The 18,222-nt window shown below is 54.4% G+C and overlaps 1 protein-coding gene across 8 annotated transcripts in view; it reads left to right on the top strand.

The window, feature by feature from the left end:
* Positions 1–18,222, top strand: part of MSI2 (musashi RNA binding protein 2) — a 394,546-nt gene that overhangs the window by 343,569 nt on the left and 32,755 nt on the right. Inside the window, exon 11 of one of the 8 annotated variants that reach the window (XM_059047776.2) lies at positions 2,972–4,120. The exons of the other annotated variants lie outside the window; for them this stretch is intronic. Coding sequence (XP_058903759.1) covers positions 2,972–3,012 — 41 coding nt within the window. The 3' untranslated portion in view covers positions 3,013–4,120. Of the gene's footprint in view, positions 1–2,971; positions 4,121–18,222 lie in introns of those variants that run through there. 8 annotated transcript variants of the gene reach the window in all.

Below are 18,222 nucleotides of genomic sequence, written 5' to 3'. Positions count from 1 at the left end.
CCGGGAGGTCTGGGACTCTCACCTGTGGGGCAGCGGGGGCCATGGTCCTGCAGGGATGGGGGAGGGGCGTGAAGGAAGTGATGTCTTATGGGGCTTGCTTTTCCCTAGAAGCGGGGAAGCCAGCCTTCCCCAGGCCTGGAGTACAGCAAGAATGCCTTGGGAGGCTCGGGGGTGTCTGTGTTCTAAGGACAGCTGGAGTGTGTAGAAAAGATGCTAGGAGCAGAGTTCTGCCCTCTTGGTTCTGTGTCTTGGGAGGGGCCGCTAGGGAGCCGGGCTTCCACTCCTGGTTCGTCATCCTGCTAAACCCGGAGGCCTGAGCTGCAAGGCGGCAAGGCAAGCGGGACATGGCCCTGGGGGGAAGGCGCTCTGAAGGCGGTGGAGGGCAGGGCGCGGTGTGCGAGGGGCCAGTCCCACCTGTGCCTCAGACTGAGCTTCGGGCGGGGAAGGGTGTGTCGGGGGAGGTCAGGAGGCATGTGGGACACTGAGAGCCATGCTCTATGGGGCACAGCTCCTCAACCAGCAGCAGAAGCCCTAGGCTCTTGTCCTGGCTGTCCATGGCCATAGGCAGGTCACCCAGCATCTCGGGGCCTCTCTTTTGTCTTCTGGAAATGAGGGGTTTGGATGGTCGCTGGGGTCCGTGCACCTTTCTGATTGCGGGGGAGGCGGAAGAGAACAGCAGGTACAGAAGCAGAAGTTCAGGTGGAGGTGGGTGAGTGGGGGGACTTGCCCACAAGTGTGTCCCCTGGGCCGGGTGGTTTCCCCACGAGGGTGGGCCCCTCAGCAAGCATCCTCAGCTGCCCCAAGGGAGCCCTCCGCACTGCTTCTCCGCTGCACGTGGCAGCTCAGGTGGCCTCTCCAAGCAGGACACCAGACACCACAAGCTGAGAAGCCAGCACTGGGCCAGGCACGGTCTGCATCTTCTCTAGATTTTCCCTCTACAGATGGTGACCCTGAAGCCTGGAGAGGTAGAAACCCTGTTCAAGGGGTCACAACCAGTAAGGGGCAGGGCCAGGATTAGGACCCAGGTGGCCTGGGTCTTAACTGCCATACCCCATCATCTTCCTAGCATCCGTCTGTCCAGTACAATCACACTAGCCACATGCAGCTACTAAGGTTTAAATTTAATTTAAGTAAAATTAAGTAAAATGGAAAATTCAGTTCCTCGGCCACACTAGCCACACTTCAGTTACTCAGCAGCCACGTGGCTAGTGGCTACTGTCTGTGCAGAATATAAAAAAAGTTCTGTTGGATGGAGCTGTCCCAGAGCCTACATGAAGAGGTGTGTTATGATGGGGGTGCTTGGTCCCCACACGCACATCCACGTATGCACTGCCTCTCCTGGGGAGACTTTGTGTGTCACCGTCCCTGTTCTCCATTCCTTGCCTGTCCTGCTCAGCCCAGAAGCTGGTGGTAGTTTTGGGGAAGCCTCTCCTCTCCTTCCCTCCCCTACCTTCCTCCCCAGGGGATAAGAAGATGTGCAGGGTCACACATCCTGGCTCGGTGAGAGTGCCTTGCTGCTCTGTGCGCTTGGTGCAGCCTACCTCCCTTCACAATCAGGTTGCCATTGCCCCCTCAGTGTTGCACTAGTCCCAGCAGACAGAGGCATCCTAACACGGTATAATTTGGGGGAGGGGTGACACAGTGGACCCCTTGCTCAGGCCCCCGTCTCATCTGAGAACCTGCCTCCGGGGCCCCGTGAGCCAGCCCAGGAAATATCTGGTTGAATTGTGTCTCAGGGACCTGCATCCTTGGGTCTGCTCTAGATAGACATGTATGCCAGACAGACAGAGATGCACGAGTGACCACCCGAGGCTTGGTAGGATGAGATGGGGCCCCCCAGGTGCCTAGGCCTTCACCACAAGCCAGGGCTTTGGGAGGGTGGTGGTAAAGGGACATGGAATGGGCTTGGGGTGACCCTGCCCCCGGAGGAGTGGCCTCCTGTGGAAAGGTAGCTCTGTCTGCTGTCCTGGAGCCTCCAGCAGCCGAGGATTCGAGCACACAGAGCCCAGGTAGGCCCCTGTGGTTTTCCAGACTCCTTCCGGAGCCTCGACCTCAGGGGCAGGGAAGCTTTGCAGCGTTCTGACGTGAGTCTCTTGCCCCGTGCCAGTAAGGAATGTCTTCGGTGGATCTGGCCAAGGGGGCTGGGGTGCAGAGGGGTGACCCAGGGGAGGGCAGCCCAACTCTGCCCTCTGCTCGCCCCTGTCAGGGTGGCTCTGCTGACCCCCTCCCCATGCCTGTGAGTCAGCGACGTCCGCACAGCTGCTGGTCTCATCACCACCAAGCTGCCCTGGTGTCTTTTCTTTGTGGTCTTTTCCATGTTCTCAGCGGTGCCCACTTCACCCACTGCTCACCTGGTCTCTCTTGTGATGCGTGTACCTCCCGCACCCCTCCCAGCCCTTCCTGAATCCATCCTGTGGGGTGATGCGAGGTAGCTAAGACCAGCGGAAGGACAGCCCCGTCCTGGAGGGCTGCTGAGGGCTGCATCCTGTGTGTCCTCGCCGCACACCGAGTCTCCTGCATCCCCTGCAGGAAGGTGCCGCCTCTTCACCTGAGTTGGCCCTTTCTGTGAGTCCCCATCTCATCTGCTGGTGTCCCTGCTTTACCTGTGTGGCCTGGGCTTGCTGCAGACCTTTCTGGTTGCACAGTTGGTGTTAAGAAATGCCTGTCTCTGCCCACCTCTAGGCTTCTGTGAAAATAAAGGAGAGGCTGCTCCAATAAAGGGGGCCATGGGCTTCAGATATAACTATTAGAGTGGGGAGTGGTTCTCTTCCAGAAAGACTGAGTGGCGATCAGCCACCGTGGCCGTGGCTCTTTCTTCCCAAGCCCAGATGGTCCACCGCGTGCCCCTCAGCCCCAGCCCAGCCCTCGTGGATCGGTGTACGATCCTGATCGGTGGTCTCCTCTCTTTTTCCCCCTCTGGACCCTCATTTCAGTTCAATCTGTTAATTTCTGTTCTTATTTCACTTTGCAGACTATTTGCCGATTTCACAAGACATAATTTTTATCAACTAGCTCTTAAGAGAGGCATAACACATTGGGGTTTGCTACCATTACTAGAGAGAGGACCCAGTCCCTGCCGGGGCCACCCCGCTGCTGTCAGTGCCCACTGAACACTGTCGTAGCTGCCTGTTGGAACGAATGTTCTTTTTCTCGTTTTTAATTCTTGGAAAAGACTCCTGTCCTCAATGCTTCTTTCCGTTTTTTAAAAGCAATTTTATCCTCCAGTCCCCTCCCAGTTTGCTTCTCGTATGCACTGTGAACACCTCCCCACGTACGCCACCTGCCACCTTCCCAGAATGTAATGGGGCCAGAGGGAAACTTCTCACAAACTTTGTAGAGCCTTCCTCAAGGGAATCTAGGAAGAAGGCATCAGATTATTTTAAATAATTACCAAATAGGCTTGTTGGGGTATTTCATGGGTGAGCTTTTAAGTGCTGGTGCCCACAGGGGTTGGGGAGATGTGTTTTGGAGCACCTATGTCCTATGGTGGACAGAACCAGAAGTGAACACACACACACACACACACACACACACAGAGACTATTCTATAAATACTAATGTGAACGATCTAATCTGGAAGAAAAATTATGTAAACATTATCTGGTTGTCTTTGTCTTTGGGGGACAGTCCCTCAGTGGTTGTTGCTATAATAATGCACATCTGTCTTCGGGAAGGGACAGTGGAGGCACCCACGTGCTGCCACATCTCAGGCCCTGTGGGCACCGATCCTCACTGGGTCCCTCCTTCCCTAGCGCCTCTGCCCTCACCTCGCTGCCTACTGGCCTTGCATTCCCTGCTGGCATCAAGGGCCTCTTGGCCCACTGGGGTCAGAGGGCACGAACACAGAGGGTCTATCCTGATCAGGTCGGTACCCCTGATGGTGGCCCCCGGAAGGGCTTCCTTTCCCAACGATCCTGATCTGTCCACTTGCCCACTCTCTTGGATTAACGAAGTACAGCTCAGTTGGGCCCTCAAGAGTCACCCCTCGTTCACGCTCAGGGTTTGTGAGAAGTGACCTGCGTGCTTCTGTCGGATGCATTCAGTCCATCCTTTTGAATGTCAGTGTCCTTTGGACCCAACCTGTGCAGTTGTGTTCATCTCATTAAAGATGCTTGATGTAATCATTGGTTACTTTCCTTTTCTTTTCCCTCAGGCTTTTTCACGAGTGCTATTTTTTCTTTTTAATCTGTATGGCTTTTTTTCCCCTTTTTATTTTGTTCTGCTATGAATTGCTTTGCTTTGGTGAACTTGTCCTAGTGTGCTTGCCTCACAGACGTTTTAGCCGTTGTGAATTTTCTTCATCTCTGTAAATAGTTCATCTGTGCTTCTCCCTATTGCCGTTTTATTTTTACCCCTGTAAGCAACTGAGGTAGAAAAATAAATTGTTTACCACGGACATGCTGTGTGCTGCCGTCTCTTAGCCTGACAGTGTCCTGCTCTCGCTCCGGGGGAGGTGAATGCACTGAGTAACCGGTACCAGTGACAGCCTAGTGCAGCTTCTGAAAGCATGCGCACTCCCCCTGGCTGCCGCCTGTCCCCAGCCCTCTCTGCTTCCTCGTGTCCCCTGCACTTGCTCGAGGTGGCCCTGTCCTGGAGCCGTGGCAGAGCGTTTGCATGCAGCAGCTGCTCGGTCCGCTCCCACGCCCCTTCCTCTGCCATCGCCCCCTGCCCTCAAGTGAAAATGCCACGGAGCATCTGGAGCCCCTCACATCTGTGCACCAGGTGTGTGTGAGCCCGTGCACGCACTGTGCACACCTGCCCGCGTGTGGTTTGCACGTAGCTTGCTTTCCTAACTCCCCTGTACAGTGCAGGTCCGAGGAGGCACCTGTGTTGCTGGACATGAAGCTAGAAGATCTCATTTCCAGGTGCCACTTGGCCACATAGTAGCCATGTGACCTTGAGCAAGTGACTTAGCCCTCTGAGCCCGCGGGATTATAATAGCACCTAGTGAGTTAGGTTTTTAGAATTAGCTGGGGTCATGTGTATATGTGAACATGCCTTATAAATTGGTGAATTCTCTACAACTGGAAGTTTCAGAAACGGTGGGCATTGGTGTTCTTATTCTATCACTCTCCAGAGTGGTTTTCTCTTCCTCGTCACCCCCGATGAAGCTGCCTCCTGGTGGATCTACTTATCAGTGAAAGGAATGATTGAGAATCCCCAAGGGAGTTGCTGGGACTTCTTGCTTCACCACTCCTCTTCCTTTCCTCTCTCCCCATGTACTGACCATCAGGCAGTGGATTAGGTACCAAATATCTGGACGTGAATAAGGCTAGCTCCTTCAGGATGCTCCAGCTGAGGGAGAGAGCCAGTGATCAAACCCACTGAGCATCATGGGACAGGTGCTTAGCTAGAGAGAGGGAATCTCTCTCTGCTATAAGGGGACAAAGACAGGCTGCTGGGTGACGCCACTACTGGGTCTTACAAAGTCAAATAAAATTAGCTGGGTAAAGAAGAGAAGGAAGTGTATCCCAGGTAGAGAAATGACATGCTTAGACACTGAATCAAGTATTTTTTTTTAAAGAAAGAAAATGCAATATAATAATGCCTAGGCAAAATAAGAATTTGTTTTTTATCTCCAGTGTGAAAGAAGCCTGGATGTGGCTCCACAGTATCAAGGGTCTGGGTTTCTTTTATCTTTGTGTCCTATTCTCTTCAACATAAGACTCCATCTTATAGACTAAGAAGGCTGCTCAAGCTCCAGCCATTACGTACTCGTCCCAGAAGAACACACCTCTTCCCTTTAATAACACTTCTTAGAAGTTACGTGTGGCACCCTGCTTAGATCCTGTTGGTCAGGCCTTAGTCACATGGCCACTTTTAGCTGCAAAGGAACCTCAGGAATGTCTTTATTCCTGGTAGCCATGTGCCTGCTAAAAACAGGATTCTGGTATTAAGGAAGAAGAGTGAAATAGTTATTAGGGGACACTTAGCAATCTCTGCCACAAACCTGAAAGGGGCTGCGGTGCAGGTCCCAGGGATTGAGAGCAGTTAATGGGGTGGGGGTGGGTCAGAGGAGACAAGGTTAGAAAGGGGGGCAGGTTCCAGAATTCACGTTTGATCCACAAAACACGTGAAAAGCCCTTAGAGGATTTTAGGTAGAGGAGTGATGTGGTCAGATTTCCCAAGTGAGTCAGAAGGGGTTTGGAGACGTTGTGGGGGGCCAGTGAGGGACCCACGTGGGTGAGTTCAAAAGAATGCTCCCCTCTTTCTGCACTGCACACCTCCTCCCTTCCTCATCCTCTCTGGGCTCTGTTCCTCTCCCCCTGCCTCAGGATGGCTGTGGCCCTTTGGGGGTCTTTCAGCTCTACTGGCACAGCAGAGTTAATGCGGCCCCAACCGTCAAAAAAGTGTCTTGAGCCACAGCCTTGGCTACTGAAGTGACCTCAGACACAGGGCCCTCGGGGCAGCCAGGAGACTCAGGCTAGCATCCCTGGCTCAGTGCTGCCACCTCCCTCCTAGGATGATTGTGTGGGGACAGCTGGGTGGTACAGGTTCCAGGCGGGGAAACCCTGGGACTCTGGTTCTAGAAGTGCCAGTTTGTGCTTCTGCGTCCTCAGCGATGGAGAACAGATTTCATTCAGGTGCTGACGTTGACTGATGGGGACTGGCTTCCTGGAGCACTGGCTTAAGAATGATCTTGAGTCTTAGCAGAAAGGGAGCTGTGGTTGATTAGTGATGCCTGCATGGTTGCTGGATCTGGAACTCACAACTGCTCACCCACGTATTTTGCCTTCCATGTTTCCAGTCTAATGATGGATGGTTCTCAGGTGCTGGTTGATTTTTGGTCCCTCTAAAAGATGGTCATTCTGTTCCACACTGAGGGAGGGGGTGTGGTCTGAGGAGAGGTGCCGCAGCTCGGGGATATCCTGTTCTCTCTGGCGGAGAAGCTGCTGTAGCCCATCTTCAGTTGTGGCTCTGCAGTGTAAGCTTCGGTCACATCGTCTAGTCTTTGAGCAAAGACCGAGTCCTAGTGGTCTGTCTTATCCTGAGGGCCGTGGCGTGAATGTGGAAAGCAGAGTGAAGAGAGCCCGAGTTTTTGGAAAGGGAAGGAGTTTGCCTTATGCCAGATGACTGGGGAAAGCAGCCACGGGCAAGGGGCTGCTTCCTGAGCTAGCTCACACCAACCTGTCAGTTCCGTCTGGTTTCCGACATGTGCGAAGTGTTCAGACGTGCTGATAGCTGCCACGCCAAAGGCCTGGGGCCCTGCCTGGATGGATAACCTGGGCCCCTGCAGGGAGCGACTCCAGAGGCCTTCTGTCCACCCCTCCCCCCAGCCCACCCACATGGCGGAGACCCTCGGGCTCAGCCCCCACTCAGGAAACCTGTGCTCTTACTCCCACCAGAAAAAGTGATGCTTTTTCTGGTCAAGTTCTTGAAGAGAGAGGAGCAGGCCTCCCTCCCAGCCTCTGTGACTCTGTCAGGGGAGGTGATTCCAGGGCCACTGTGGTGGAATCATAAAACCAGTGGCTTGGGGTGACCCCCTCACTCGGGTGTCTGTTTAAACCTCAAAACCTCAAGACTTTTACTCTGCTTAAGTTTGTAAGGGGCTCTTTCCTCCTCTCTTCTCATTTTCCCCAGAAATGCCCTCAGGGGGGGACCCTGGTATACCCTGACGTGGTAGGTCCTCAGCTCTGCCAGTGCCGCCTGGCTCGGTGCTTCTGGCTGGGTTCCAGAATGGAGCCCCCCCAGCGAGTGGTGGCTGGCTCCTGACTGATAGGGGAGTCCACCTTGACATGCCAGGATGGGATGGTCGGCTTCCCAGGTCTGTTGACATGTCCACAGTCCCAGGCGCCCACAGCTTGATGTTTCAGCACTGTAAACAGATACGCTCCCTTGTAAAGGGAAGCCCCACCTGCCACGGCAGCCCGCACACATCTGCTTCATCGCCAGCCCTCTCATCTGCACCTCTCTCCAGCTTTGAGCTTCATCTCTAGGGATTACCCCTTTCACAGATTGGATCCACAGGCAGATTTGAAATCACAAGCCAGCTCCTCCCGTGGCCAGCGCACTCCCACGCCACCTGGCCCTGTGGGTACCGGGGGCTTATCCCTCATTTGAATATTAAAGTCAGGCTTAGTCAGGACAGTGTAGCTGCTGCTTTAAAAGAAAATGAGGAAGTAAAATTCAGCAGCACACCCATATCCTGGCATGAGCTGTGGGTGGGCCGCCCTCCCACGCTCCTCCCGCCACGTAGAAAATCAGGAGCTGACGCCCGTTCCCAGATGATGAAAGCAGAGCGTGGTGCCTAATAAGCACTTAATAAATGTTTGCGGAAATGAATTGGAGCAGGCTGAATTGACGGCATTGCGGGTTTCCCTTTCAATCAGGTTTCCATGCCTCTTGAAACTCCTCTGCGTGAAAAAGGGAGACGTGACTCAGGGTGCCAAAGCCAGAGCCCCCGGTTCTCAGGAGGGAAGTCGGGAGACTGAGTTCTTGCCCCCAGCTTGCTGGGACAGTAAGGCCACCTCTGGGCCTCAGTTTCCCCATCTGTCCAATGGGGCTATTGATCTCCTCGTCTTATCCCCTTCCTCACAGGTTGTTGAGAGGGTCACTGACCAGGCATTAAAAAACCCAGAACAACAGCAACGACAAATAATAGAGTGTGAGATTATAGGCAGACGGTAGTGCCAGGCCTGAGGGGTGGGCAGCTCATGGCCCTAGGACAGCCAGGGACAAACCAGAAGGCCATTCCCTCCTTCTCCCCAGGCTGAAAAGACAGAGCAGAGTCCTACCCTGAGATATGTTCCCTGAGTCCAGGTCAGCTTGGACCCCCTGCCTCAGAGAGACCCCAACCAATGGGGTCACCGCCTGTGCTCACCGCCTTCGGTTGGGGGTGGACCATGAGAGCACGTTCTCTGTAGTGTGCTGGACAGTGTCATCAGGACCTGCCCGGGGCTAGATCCTCTCTGGGCATTGGGAAGGGATCCTGATGAAGCGAGCGAGGAGGTCAGAGCCTGGAGGGGTGTCGCACAGGCAGCCAGATGTATCCCTATGTGGCCTGACTGTGGGGGAGGGATGGCAGTGTTGGGGAGTCATTGACTGCCAGGAAAGCTTTCAAGAAGGGGCACCAACCATCTGAACTGGGTTTTGAGGTGCAAATAGAAGTTTGCCATGCAGCCAGTGAGGGAAGGATACGCCATGTCCAGGGATTAGCAAGTGTAAGGGCCCAAAAGCATTACATGGCTTCCCTCCCTAGCATTCCTACCTCTGTTGATGATTCTGTGGCCCCCATCTGGGCAGGTGCTGTCCTATTACCTGGGCCAGGAGAGCTGGACAACAGACTTTAGCCCCGAGAAGCTGATGCCACTTCTTCCCAGACCTAGGGAATCACGGGCAGACACTTTGTGGACCAGGGGTGCTGTCCCCACCGTTACCTTAGGCTGTTCCCTGTCGGGGTCTCTGTGGATTGCACTGAGCTGGCCCAGTGGGCCCTGGGTGCTGGCTGCCCAGGGCTGACTTCCTTTGAGGCCAAGAGCCTTCCCCAGTTGCAGTCACCTAGAGAAGGACAGGAGAGCGAGAGTGCAGCCGTTGATCCCCCTCGGAAGCCCTGCTGCCCTGCTCTGAGCCCGAGCTGGCCTCGGGGCAAGCCTGGGTTTGCAGGGGAGGGTGTGGGGCCTGTCCTGCATCTCTCTTAGTGGCGCTGGTTTAGGGCCAGTGCACACTCTCTTCGTCTGACCTCTGGCACCACCCTTGAACGAGCTAGGATTCAGGTAAGGCCTGGAGCAGGTAGAGCCCCCTTCTTGCCCACCCCGTTGTACCTATCCGCTTATCAGCACCTACTGCATCACAGCCCTGCCCCAGAAGCTGGGGACACAGTGACGAAGCAGAGAGACATAGTCCTGCTTTACCGGGCACGTGCTGGGAACAGAGGAGAGAGCAGGATTCCACTAGATGGAAGGGCCCCCAGAGGCTCCTCTGGCTGAGCCCTTCCTAGAGGAGCTGGGAGGAGCCGAACAAATCCAAGGGCAAAAGGGCAGGAGCGACCGCCAGCCCAGCTGACAGCGCGGGCACCGGGGTCTTTAGCCACCGCAGCCAGGCCCTCCCTGAGCTCCTGCGAGCCCCTCGCCTCCTGCCGTCACATTACCCACCTTGTACTTCAGATAAGACGTATCCTTATCACTCACGGGCAAATTATAAATGTTACCTATGGAAACCCTTTGTATGTGAAATGTCGTGTAAATTAATAGGGTTTTAGAATAGGAAGGCTACGCTACTGTTATTACCTTGGGCAATAATAATAAAAATAGAAATAAAAGTTATTATTCCACTTACTGAGAGCTCACCCGGTGCCAGATAATGGTGCACCGGTGCCACCTACTCACTGAATTTCACAGCAGCCCTAAAAGGAGGTCATTAATCGCGCTTACAGAGGAGCCAAAGGAGGCCAAGGGGGGCGTTACATAACTCGTCTTGGGTGGCACGGCTAGTGAGCGTGGGAGATGGGATTTTTTGCCACCTTGCTTTTAGCCGTGTTGTGCATGGTGGCCTTTAACCTTAACTCTCTGGACCTGAGTCCTTCACCAAGTAACGTCTTCCTGGGGGTATTGCACTGAGGGCTCACTGAGATGGTCCGGGGGGAAGCCTCTCGGCCGTGGGAAGCGCCCCAGTGGCAGCTGCTTTTCTTATCATCAGTGTAACGATCATTTTCTCATCATCTCATCTGCTTTAAAGGTGAGGAGACAAAGGAACAGAGAAGGTTCTACACATCACCTTGTCACCTAGAGCTGACATTGCAGTGGCAGGGTCTGCCGGCTGTTCAGATTTTTAATAATTTCTGTACTGGTTGGTAAATAGCAGCTGCCTTGAGCCCCCAGAATGCCTCCCCCTCACCTCCCGGGGGTCTCCCCCGGGACCCCCTGACCATCCCATGGTCCACCAATCAGTGCCCAATACAGCACCTAAAAGAGCCTGTCTCAGGAGTCAAAAAGTGATGGACTCTGCGTTTACAGGAGAGAGAGCTTGAGATCACAGATGTTAGTTTACTCACGGAGCTAGTGATGGGGCCAAGGTGGGAGCCTGGGATCTTTCAGCATAAAGTCTTGGGGTGCTCAAGACTTGAACGCTTGCTGTCCTGGTGCACAGAAGTGGGTGCTATAGGGCTGGTGTTTGGAACTGTGCCGAGCCCTTGCAAAGGCCCGTAAAGAACGAAGCTGGGGGAAGTAGGCAAAGTGAGGAGGCCATTTAGATTTAAATGGCTCAGTGAGGATGCAAAATGTTGACTCTTTAACTGGCAATTGCCCATCTGAAACTTTGAGAGCAGGACATGTAAAAAGCCATCTGCACAGTGAGCTCTAGAAGGACCAATGGTCAGACCAGTGGCTTGACACCCATTGGTGGTAGGTGGGAGAGTGTCTGCAAAGCAGAAATTGCAGGTTTTTTTTTTTTTTTTTTTTTTTGGTGGGACACAGGCCTCTCTCTGTTGTGGTCTCTCCCGTTGCGGAGCACAGGCTCCGGACGCGCAGGCTCAGTGGCCATGGCTCACGGGCCCAGCCGCTCTGCGGCACGTGGGATCTTCCCGGACCGGGGCACGAACCCGCGTCCCCTGCATCGGCAGGCGGACTCTCAACCACTGTGCCACCAGGGAAGCCCAGAAATTGCAGTTTTATGAAGAGTGAGGGGAAGGGTGGTGCAGGAGAGAAGGGGAAACTCTCAGAATAGTTTGCTCATGTCTCCTTAGAAACTACAGTCTGAAACACCTTCCCTTTGAAGGTCTTGGTCTTGGTCTCTGACAGGCTGATGTTTGTTCTGTGGGCAAGTGGGTGTCCCTGGGCTAGCCAGGACCACGAACTGCTGTCACAGAACAGCGGAGGCTCGCTTTTGAGTGAACTTCCTGTGACCACTCTCGCCCTTGAAGTCTTGCTAGAGAGAGAGCAATGTGGAACAGTGTGTCCTCCTAGGGCCAGGAGCCAGGGCGGAGCAGTTGTAATGTGTCCGCCATTCCTGATACTGGCCCTCTGGCCAGCACTGCAGAGAAACCTTGCCTTGTCCCCAGGGCCACAGATAGTCGGGCCAAAGCGGGAACTCTCTAGGGCCCAGAAAGGGAAGGATTTGCCGCCAGCTCGGTGGGTCCTGACTGAAAAGAATTTTGAGGGACCTGTGTCTTGGTCATGTGTACCAAGGGCCTAGCTTGGGGATTTTTTTAACTGAATTGAAGTGGTAAGACCTTTAGGGGCAAGGTCAAGATCATAGCCACGGGAATGCCTCCATTCCCTTTCCTTTTGTTTGCTGGATCTTGGAGAAAAGAATTAGTTGGAATGGCCACCCCCTACCCTCCACCGTCCTGCGAGGCTGAGTCTTCTGATGGCTGCTTCCCTCTCCAAGCAGGATTTGGTATAGCCACACCCACGTCTTGAGCTCAGCTATGAGAAGACCCTATAGTACACACAGTCAGGGGCCTGGCTACAAGCTAGGTGGGTCCAGGGTAGAGCCCCACTTCTCACTGGCAGAGTAGCCAGAGCTCCCCTTTAGCCCAAAACCCTGCTTCTCGGTAGCCAATTTTCTCTCCTTTCCGGGGAGTTGGTTTATGTGCAGCCTGGTCCCACAACTGGAGGCCCCTTTCCCATCAACACTAGTGACTGGAAGCTCTGTGAGGGCAGAGAGTGTGTGTGTTTAGTTCACTGCTATGACCCCGGTGCTTAGAATAGTGCCTGGCACGTAGTAGGTGCTCAATAAATATTTATTGAGCGGATAAGGGGCTGAGAACGGGTCGGGAGTTACAGAGGCCTCTGATGTCGGTCCCTGCAAAAGTTGTAGGTGAGCAAGGGTACTGTGGGCCCCAGCTCTCAGTTGGGAGGTAATACGGCCCCCCTGGAGAAGGATGCCGGGCCAGAGTCCCCAGGGAGAGCTTTCTGCTTCCTGCCTCCCCAGGACCCCAGCAAGCAGTGCCTAAAGCCGTGTTCTCAGCTCCGGCCGTGCTTTGGGGAGCACTGGAAGTTCCCTCTGTCCAGGCTGCACCCAGACATATCATCAGAATCTCTGGGGGCAGTGCCCACCCTCAGAGGGACCCTGGGCAGCTCTACACGCCCCCTGGAGATGCAGGGCGTGCTGGGGAAGGGGGTGGAGAGTGCTTAAAGCAAGCACAATGTAGGAAAAATTGTCTTTCCTAATGGACCATTCGGGATGGTAATGCACATGATAAGAGAGAGTTTTATAAAGATGTCCCTCAGAAATCACCGCCTGTCAGAGCCATAAGGAACCTCGGAATTCACTCATCGAAGGTCACAGAATTAAGTAGTGGCCAAGCCAGAACTGTATCCCAGGCGGCGAATTCTCAAACCAGGAAGGGGAGAGGACGCAAAGTAAGAGGTCCGTGACCTAATACCCCGCGGTGGACAGGACAGTGGGGCCCTTCAGTGTTTACTAAAAACCAAGGACACCCCAAGACTTCCTCTAAATCAAGGATTCTCTGCCCTTGATCCCACAGAGGATCCTGTGCGTCTCTGCATGCATCAGAATTACCCGGAAGGCCTTTAAACGATAGAGACAAAGGCCCTCCCTGATCCTTTGTGCGCTAAAGCTCCCTCAGCCAGGCTAGAAACCGGCTGCTCTGAACGGAGACCCTGAAGTGGATCTCAGAGGAGAGGGTCGCAAGGCTTAGATTCTCCACCGTGTCCTCAGGAGGGCCTCTCCTTTCACAAGGTTAGCGGGTGAGAGACTACGCAGACGTGCGCCACAATGTAACCTTTTGCAACTTTTGAAAGCTTTTAAACCAAAGGTTCTCCCCCTCGGCTGCACCCTGGGCTCACCTGGGAAGCACTTAAAGGTCCCCCTGTCCAGGCTGCACCCTAAACCAGATAAATCAGAATCTCCAACAGTGGGACCCAGGCCTCAGCATTTGTGAAAACTCCCCCAAGTGGTCCAGTGAGCGGCCAGCGGTAAGGAGAGTCCTCTAGACAGAGCAGGATGCTCTTTCTTGTTGCCTGGTACCCTTCACTGGGTTCATTAGGCTCCCGGCCCACTCCTGCGGGCATTTGAGTCTGCTGCCCCTGGGCTGCAGGGTCACGGGAGTGGAGAGGCAGCTAAACATGCAGGCAGTGCTGGCTTTCAGCTCAGCTGACCCAGAGCAGTGCCTCTGAGCCCCGGCTCTCCTCCACCACCTTAGGGCGACTGACCATCATCATACAAGCTGATGCTCCCCAAGAATCTAATGTGGGACAGACTCTGGGCTAGGTCCCAAGTGGGACATGGGACTCGGTCCCCGCCCTACAAGAATTTGCCACCCAGCAGGAGAGATCAGATGTGCCCGTAAAAGAATAACTGTACTTAGGTAAGGCAAAAACTGGTAAGTGCCACAGAAGCAATAAAAAGTAGGTGTGGTGTCGTAGAAGCCTCCAGTAAACCCAAAGTGCCATTGACTTCTAATTGGCCCTAAATTCTCACAGATCCAGAAAGTCCAGAAAAGCATCTCATTCCCTGTCGGTGGGATGGCAACAGCTTTCACTTAACATGAGTTACTCACCCCAGAGGCACCGCTTTCCAGTGACAGAGGGACTTGGGTTTGTCATCCTCTTACACCAGGAAGACAGGCTCTTGCAGGCTCAGAGCTGAAGGGATTTTCGAGGTCATGTGGCTTGACCTCCTTGCAGGAGACAGAAGTTGGTTACTTGGGGCGCAGAGAAGTGAAACATGGTGCTCAAGTTATAAAGCAAGCCGGGGGCAGCTGAGGCTGGCGGCCAGTCTTTGATGCCAAAGCCAGTGATCCTTCTTTATTGCACTGGTAGGGCGAGGAACTCTAGACTGGTGAGACTGGGTCTTGAGGTCTGAGTGACACCTCCTAGGAGGCGTGGCAGCTGCCCGTGCCTGGAATTCCACCATTAGTGCTTCATTCTTTCGTACCCAGGCAGCCTCTTTTTGTTTTGTTTTGTTTTGTTTTTTGCGGTATGCGGGCCTCTCACTGTTGTGGCCTCTCCCGTTGCGGAGCACAGGCTCCGGACGTGCAGGCCTAGCGGCCATGGCTCACGGGCTTAGTTGCTCCGCGGCATGTGGGATCTTCCCGGACCAGGGCACGAACCCGTGTCTCCTGCATCGGCAGGCGGATTCTCAACCACTGCGCCACCAGGGAAGCCCCAGGCAGCCTCTTTTTGAATGCAAGATTCTCTAACAGGAGGGCCATACTACCTTCCTAACACCTGAGTCGCCAGGTAGGCAACCTATAGCTCTCAAGTCCTGAGGTTTTATTCGCAAAACATTTTTCTCCTTGCTGCCTGATTTACTGCTAAGAAATGGGAGGTTTTAAGCCACTGGGGTCACGCCAGCCGGCTTGGCCCGGTTGTTAGAGCTGAAAGGAACGCATATTCTAATTTTGAGGTATGGAAATTTAGCTGCACTAAAATGACATCATGAAGTCGGGACATCCTGAAAGATTGCAGACCACTGTTATCAGTAGGAATACAGGCCTCCTGTGTGCTAATGACCATCTGACCATATGGCCAGCCACGGAGAAGGTGGAATAGCCCTGCATGAGGGAGAGCCCTGTCTTGAGGGCAGGGCTGATGGCTGGACAGAGACCTGATGGGCCTTATCAGAATGAGAGCTAACACTTGTTGAAGCTTACTTCCCGGCAGGCATTCGTCGAAGCACTTTGCACCTATTAATCTCTGAGTAATATCGTCATCTCTTTTACAAATGGGGACACCAAGGCACAGAAAGGTTAAGGCAGCTTGCCCAAAGTCACTCAGCTAGTAAGTGGCTGAGCTAGGATTTGAACCCAGACAGGCTTCGTGTCTGTGCACTTGGCTGTTGGGCTAACCTGCCTCACGAGGAGAAGCCTGGTTGCCTCCTTCACGCGTTGGCCAGACAGGCTGTGTGGAGGAGGGAGCCCTTCTCCACATTCCCAGCAGCATATGGGGGACGGTCATCTGGGCAGTGGGGTGCCAGGGTGGCCACAGGCACTCATGGACCAGGGGCTCTGCCACGCCTGCCTGGGCCTCGGCCCCAGCAAGAAGCCCTGAGCCCTGCCAGGTCTGCCTAATTCCCTGCAGAGTCATCCCCCGAATACCCCCAGCCAGGGCAACCCAGAGCCCCAGCCCTTCAAAAATAAAATAAGAGGTTTCCCAAGGAGGGAGTCTGCCACAGGTGACCCCTGGCTCCTGAGGGCCTGGGGAGAGATGCTGAGAACGGGACCAGGAGCCGAATCTGCAAGGCTCTCCCTGTTCTTCCAGCTCCTCCAGGTCCAGCCCTGGAAGCTCCTGGTCCTCAGGTCCCTCCTGCCGTCCTGGAGACAGGCTGCACTCCATGGGAACAGCTTTAGGCCCATGACGGCCCCTGGCTGGGACAGCCCCAGCACCTCCACACACAGACACACACAGACACACACACACACACACACACACACACACACCTTTCCTGGATCTGTGCTCACTCATCCCCCACAAGCCCCGCCACCAAGGAGAGCCCTTTGGCCTTAGAAATAGCATCAGGGGCTTAGCTGCCAGGTCATCTGGAGAACGTATTTGGGGTGACCAGTGAGGTTGGGCGGCCTACCAGGACAGGAGGGGAATGGCAGGGAGCTGGGGAAGTGGACCCAGAAGACAGCCCCGGGGCAGGATGCTGGGGCAGCGATCTCTCCTCCCCGCTTAGGAGATTCCCAAGGAGGCCAGGCTGGGGGGGGGGGGGCGGTGCAGGGGGTGACGACACGGGATGGCAGGCTGTGTCACCACAGAGGGGGTGCTGTGAGGGCTGTCTCTGCTGTTCTGGGCACACCGGGGGGGCTCCCCTCCCCTGCTCCCCTCCAACACCTGTCACTCCGCTTAGCCCCGTTTTGATGGTTGAGTTTAAATTCAGCCCTTAGCGGTGTCTGCTGCACAGTCTCCAGCAGGAGCCTTTATCTGAGATTAGGGATAATGGATTTCCTTTCTCGGATAAGGTTTTTTTTTTCCTCCCTCTTTCCTCTCTCTTTTTCTTGGACTTTTTGTCCAAAATGCACTCAACTCCAGAAAAGAGAGCTTTTGTTAAAAGTCTTCTTATTGACTCTACTCCCCTCCCCAAGCTCTGTCCCCCCTCCCACCCCCCCCCCACCCCCCCCCCACCCCCCCCCACCACCATTTTTTTCATACTTCCAAGGAAACCTGTTTCAAGTAAGAAGTGAGAGAGTACAAAAAATAAGGACTTTCCTCCTGTCCCCGCCCTCTTCCTTCTCCCTCAGGGTCCCCTGAGCCCTGCTCCGGGCCTGCAGCAGAGCCTGGTGTAGAGTTGGGATGGGGAGAAATAACTTGACGTCTTCCTTATTTTCCTTCAGCACTTTGCACAAGCACCCACATCTTCAGAAATCTAGATCCTGCCTGGAAGAAATGGGGAGACGACTTGGTGGTGGGGGGGTCCCTTCCTTGGTCTTGGCAGGGGTCATTGCTGTGTACATTTATTTCACCTGGATCTTTCTTTTTCCCCTTCAACAGCCCTATTACCATATTTAAATGCAAGTATGTCTCTTTTCATTGGCATTTGAAGTAGCTTAGCCTGACGTTTCTAGAATAGCTCCTTCCCTTTTGAACTTCTTTCCTCCCCAGTAGTTCTGTGTAGCTAGGGCAATAGTCTTAGAGTTTAGTGGGCTTCTAGTTTGCTGTGTGGGGGGGACGGCCCTCTCTCTCCTTTCTCTCCTCCCCTGCTCCCCACCCTCCACGGTGCATGTTCCCTTACCCGCCTCATCCTGTAGCAGTTCCTTATCTGGAAGGCTCAGTGGTCAAAGCTGAGCCCCTCCGTTGGGCTGTTTGTTTGCTGCTGGCTTCTGGCACATCATTTAAAACCACAATCACCGGACATGGGTCTTGGGATCAGGCCTCCAAGCGTCTGCTTGGAGGCAGATTGTTCCATGCGTGGGGGAGTGTGTCTGTGTGTGTCCCAGGGTGTGGCTGTGTGTGCACATGCTAGTGGCCGAAAGAAGCCCGGGGGAGGGGACTTGCCCACCTCTTCCTTCACCTGGACACTCTGCAGCCACACTGGGCCACCTTGTCCTTCTGACGTTTAGTCCCACTGCTGGGACAGCCTTGCTGCCTGGTGCGTTGTCAGATCAAGCACCAGGGCTTGGTCAAACCCCCCAGGAGACCCTTCAATGCCAACTTGATTGGGACGGTAGAACTCAGACAGAAGAGCCCGATCTAAATCCCCATAATGTGCCTCTAGAGCCACAGGCCCACCCCACATAGGTCTCTGCAGCCCCACACTTCCTCTCCCAGCTGGACCCCCAGAATGCTTCACCCCTAGGCCTGGGGCTGTGACGCTGCTG

The sequence above is a fragment of the Kogia breviceps genome, chromosome 19, assembly GCF_026419965.1.
Source record: "Kogia breviceps isolate mKogBre1 chromosome 19, mKogBre1 haplotype 1, whole genome shotgun sequence".
NCBI classification, from domain to species: Eukaryota; Metazoa; Chordata; class Mammalia; order Artiodactyla; family Physeteridae; genus Kogia; species Kogia breviceps.
This window is presented reverse-complemented; position numbering and strand designations above follow the sequence as displayed.